This window comes from Eupeodes corollae, chromosome 3 (genome assembly GCF_945859685.1).
Source record: "Eupeodes corollae chromosome 3, idEupCoro1.1, whole genome shotgun sequence".
Classification (NCBI taxonomy): Eukaryota; Metazoa; Arthropoda; class Insecta; order Diptera; family Syrphidae; genus Eupeodes; species Eupeodes corollae.
The window spans coordinates 80,670,445-80,675,768 of NC_079149.1; the positions used below are offsets into that span (position 1 = coordinate 80,670,445).

At 30.6% G+C, this 5,324-nt stretch overlaps 1 protein-coding gene across 1 annotated transcript; it reads right to left on the bottom strand.

Annotated features, from left to right (window-relative positions):
• Window positions 1-2,336: 2,336 nt before the first annotated feature.
• Window positions 2,337-3,025, bottom strand: LOC129950988 (mitochondrial inner membrane protease subunit 1). Its single transcript, XM_056062968.1, has 2 exons — window positions 2,879-3,025; window positions 2,337-2,817 (listed from the first exon to the last, which is right to left on the bottom strand). Exons 1-2 carry the CDS (start codon window positions 2,978-2,980, stop codon window positions 2,377-2,379), a joined length of 543 nt encoding a protein of 180 aa, XP_055918943.1. The 5' UTR covers window positions 2,981-3,025; the 3' UTR covers window positions 2,337-2,376.
• Window positions 3,026-5,324: the final 2,299 nt, after the last annotated feature.

Consider the following 5,324-nt stretch of genomic DNA (forward strand, 5'->3'; position numbering starts at 1 on the left):
CTGAATTTACCCATGGAAAATCTCATTAGAGCCACAATTTATTCCTTATACCCGGTCAGTATCGATATTAAATTAAAATATTTAATCAATTTCAAGTCAATGCTACTTATAGTAGAAATTGGCAATTCAAAACATGACCAGATCCGTTAGAAGACAAATTATAAACTTAGCTTAATTTTAATGAATCTGATTTAAAATCTCGAAAATAAATATAAATCAGCATAGAAGTGTTCATATATGCTTTTCGCCCCGATGTAATGGTTGGGCTCATCATGATCAACAAAATTTATCTTCTTTGAAGACTTGTAGCAACTATATAATTCGCAGTTGCTCTATGTAACTCGTATTATATGGAATCTCGATTTATTCGGGAAAATATGCGTCGAGACAAGGTGTAATGGTTATCTTTTGATGAGCCCAACCACTACATCGGGGCGAACACATATATGAATACTTCTATGCTGGTTTGTATATATTTTTGTGATTTTAAATCATATTAATTAAAATAAACGGTGTTCAGGAAAGAACAATTCGACTTTTAACAGTCAAATATTTCTTAATTTTAGTGATTTTGTGTCAAATTTTTGATAACAAAACGAGACAGCATACAGGTACCTCTAACGTTTTACACTTTTTGCATTTGATGTCTGTAATATTTCATAGAGACATGTTAATTGTTATAATTTATTTAAAAACAATTCATTTAAATTGGTTAAATTAACAAAATCTCATACAATTTTGAATTACGAATGGATTTCGTCACATGATTTCTCGAATTTCGTAAAAGTTTCCGATTACTTTGAAATTAGTGATACACTGAATTTTATCAACTACTCGTAGGTTCCAAAAATCAAGTAAATTAATTCAAAATCTAAATTGAAAATGGAGTGAAATTGTTTTCGGGGTTCTATCATAACATAACTTAGAATACTTTTAGGAATCACTTCAATTGAAATTAAAGCAGCTGACATACATTTATATTTAATCCGGTCAATAATTAATTCCGTTGATTGACATAATTTGTACAATTAGAAATATTAGAAATGAATGGAAAATAGTGAATAGTATACTTAATAAATCTCAGTGCAAAAAACAACCATCTGTTGTTAATGGTCGTTTGGTCTTAGATAAAATTGCAATTGCTAATACATTCAATGAATACTTTTCAACGATCTCACTCAATCTACTAGCTAGTTCTAGTCACCCATCTTGCACACTTTGCAGTCCATTCAGTAATGAACCTTCTCAAAGCCAAAGTTTTGTGTTTGAGCCTATATCTAGTTTAGAGATTCTAAAGTTAATTGGCATTTTAAAAACTTCAAACTCTTCTGGTTATGATGGTATTTCAAATGTTTGTTTGAAAAATGTAGCATGTTTTATAATTGATGTTTTGGCACATATCTTTAACAAAAGTATTTTTTCTAGAGTATTTCAGGTTGCTCTTAAATGTGCCAATATCTTGCCACTTTTCAAGAAAGGAGCAACTAATGATCTGGGTTACTATAGGTACATATCACTCTTGCCCTCGATAAGTAAGATTTCTGAAAAAGCTGTAAGAAATAGAATGGTGAGCTTTTTAAAGAGAACACAATTTTTCAGTGATGTTCAGTTAAGGTTTTCAAAGCAATAAATCAACCGAAGATGCGTTGTTACATTTCTGTTCTCTAATATTTGTAAGTCTTGATAGAAAAAAGAATACAGCCGGATTGTTTGTTGACATTTCAAAAGCCTTTGACATGGTTAATCACGAAATGTTGATGAGCAAACTTGAAAGTCCTGGGTTTCGAGGATTCATTAGTGATTGGTTAAGATTTTATTTAAATTTAAGAGCCCAGAGAGTGAAATTTTATGGTATTAGGACTGATATACAGACATTCGGTTTGGGAGTTCCACAAGATTCGGGTTTAGGACCAATATTTTTGTTTGGTATACATTAATTCTATATTCAGTTTGCCTTTTAAGGGTTCTCTGACAACCTTTGCAGATTATGTTGGTTTTTCGTATGGTACAGATAATTGTCTGAATCTTATATCGGCTATAAATTGGGATCTCAGCTTGTTAAAAATTTTGGTTGGCAGAGCACAAATTGATAGTTAGTTCTAAAACCAAGATAATGTTTTTCAGTTTGTCTGACCAAAAGATAGTTGATGTTGTCCAAAATTCAAGCTTTTTAACTGCACCTGTAATCCTATGGTTACTTCCATAACATCTACGGATTCCATGAGCTGTAGTAATAAATGCTTTAAATTAGAAATAGTTATTGAATTAAAGTATTAATATTCTTTTATTTAAATTTAAATTAGTTTATAGTTTTCAGAAAAAAAATAAAACTAATATTATATACTTAATAGGAACAAATAGTTTATTTAATAAATTTTATGTTAACATTTTTATTTCATTTATAGGCCAAAGTCTACATAAAACTCTACTTTGAACAAGGCCTTCAGGCACCGATCCGTAGAATCTAGAATCCGTACTATTAGATTTGTTGTCACCTTCCACCCACACCTGACCTTTGGGTACATAAGCTACAATTTTCTTTGGAACAGATCGTGGTGTTCTTTTGCAATCATTTTCGCTGTCCTCAAGGCCATTTACATTAACTTCATGATTTAGCCTCCCAGAGTAGGAATCTGATGTTGTTACCTTATCGCCAGCCATTCCAATGACTCGTTTACAGATATGCACACTTGGATTTGTTGGACATTTGGCAATAATTATATCACCTCTAGATATATTTGAAAATCTTGGTGATATCCTTTCGGTAAGCAAAATGTCATTCGAATAAAGAGTTGGCTCCATTGAAGGACCATTGCACTACAAAAAGAAATGATATCTTTGCATTGTTTAGAAGTTGGAATGGTCAAAAACAACTTACAATGACAACATCTCCGAGGTACTCAAATGTACAATGAGTTACACACCCGTATATTATAACTTTGCGTGTAAATCCCAGAATTCTTGAAATCCATAATGTCATATTAGGAAATACAATATTTTTATTTTCAATCAAAATCAAAACCAAAACCAAAAACACTCTATATAAAGATATAAACCTTCGGTTGCCGGCTTGGACTGTCAACAAGCCAAAGTGACAGCTGATTTATTAGTTGGTTCAATGTGTGCTTGACATTTGTGCCCAAAACCCAATTAGTTAATTTTTTATGAATGTGAAAAATTCTTATTGGAATTTGCATCTTTTATCGATATAACAAATACAATAAAACAAATAGGTTTTGCAGGGTGATCCGTAAGAAGGATTTATATATTCATGTAGGGTGTTTTTGATGAAACTCTACTCTTTATTTCTTCTTTTAAGGGTTAGAGAATAGAGAGTAATCGATAGTGTATCTGTATAGTTCTCAGTGATTTGGAAAAAAGTTCTCTTTAAAGATTTTAAGGAAAAAAGTTTTAAGTAACAACTTACCATTTTGTTGTTGAAAATTTTACCTTATCGATCTTTAATCCCACAAAGATTTTTTTTGAATAAAATAAAAAATTATGTTTAAAAGCGAAACGAATTGTTCCACTGATTTATGTTCCAATTCCATTGACAGATTTCTGTCACTAAACATTTTTTCGGTGAATTTCAATTAGGAAATTCAATGATAGAAATTTTTAATGATTGATTAATGATGAAAACCAATAAAAGTTATACTGGTCGGTTAATGTCTCGACTGGTAATCGGTTCGATCATCGTAGTTTGTCATGTTGAATAGACAAACACTTAAGATAAAACGTCAAGCCACACGTCAATCAAGTACAAGTACAACCACCATTTTGAAATGCCTTAGTTCTATGAGTTGATATGTGTTTTACATAGTTGTATCGTGTTAACTACTTTAAATGTGGAACTGTGGATTTTCGCATAATTTGACTTTTCTTTCACATGAGCTTTATTTCTATTTCCAGACAGCGACGAATTGTCAATTTATAAGTACCCTTTTCAACGAACAGAATAAGAGTGGTATAATTTTGAGGTTGAGTTGAGCGCAAACAATTAATTCGTTGCAGTGTGGATGGTATGTGGAACGCGAATAGAGTTTGACAGTTCGCAGCAAACACGCTGCAATTCGTTACTACCGAATTGTTCTCACAAAATTGTCTTATTATAGAGAACAAAATGCAAATTTTATTATCATAACATAAGTGTGAATTGGTTTCTTATAATTTAAATGTGTTTTTGTTTGAAATTAACTTTTTGAAATATGTAAAATCAAGTTAGTTCGTCCATTCGTTCATTCATTGTTCGCTCTCATGTGCAAGGCTCTTAACACATTTGAAGTTGTGTACACATATTGAGTTGGAAACATTTCTCTTTAAAAATTTGTCGACTCTCATTGTACATATATGGTTTTGTAATTAGAGGTTTAATTTTGAACCTTGCTGTCACTTTTGAAACTGTTATGTTTTGACATTTGACAAATAAATTTACTACAAAAATTCAGTTTTACATTAAAAACTTCCTGACTGTGTTATTTCTTGAAAGGGTTATTATCTTCCTATAGAAATATATTGTAATAGGTCCATTTGTCGAATTAAAAATGTTGACATTCCTTGACCTTTCAAGGTCCCTAAAATCTAAATAAAGGAGAGATGTGTGTGGGAGTGTTGGTCCATACGTCCATACGTTCGTTAACGTCGTAAATATCTCAATAACCGAGATATCAACTTCAAATTAATTTTGGTATACCTACAGATAATAAAACAGAATGATGCAAAAAGGACTCTCACAAAATTGAGCGGGTGTTTTTTTTACCATAACAATTTTAATAAAAATAAAAGTGAACATTTGTATTAAGCCAAAATATCTCAAGCAATAACGCTAGCGATTTGAATTAAATTGTATATACCAAACGACTTGACGTGATACCAAACAAATACAATTTTGAACACCAAATCAATTGACAGTTTTTCTTATAAATACAAAAACAAACTGACAAACAAAATTGTCACCTCGAATACTTTACGAAAAAAACTGACTTTATCTCCAAAATAACTGTATTCAACGAAGAAAAACGTTTTTGATATCTACTCAAATTTTGAGAAAAAACAAATTGACAATTTTTTTACAAAAAATAAAAACATTAACAATAGCTTCAAACTAATTTCCTCTTGTAAAATATATAGTTTTTAACATTAAACAGTCAGGTTTTCATAAAAATTAAAATCTACAAAAAAGAGTAGTACGTAAAATGTTTAAAAACTGATGTTTTAGGAAAATTCAATTTGTATTTGTATAGACTTGCTCTACAATCGTTTCAAGATCTTAAAGATACAGGGTCCAGCAAAAAAATCTCCCATATTTTAAAAGGCAATGACAA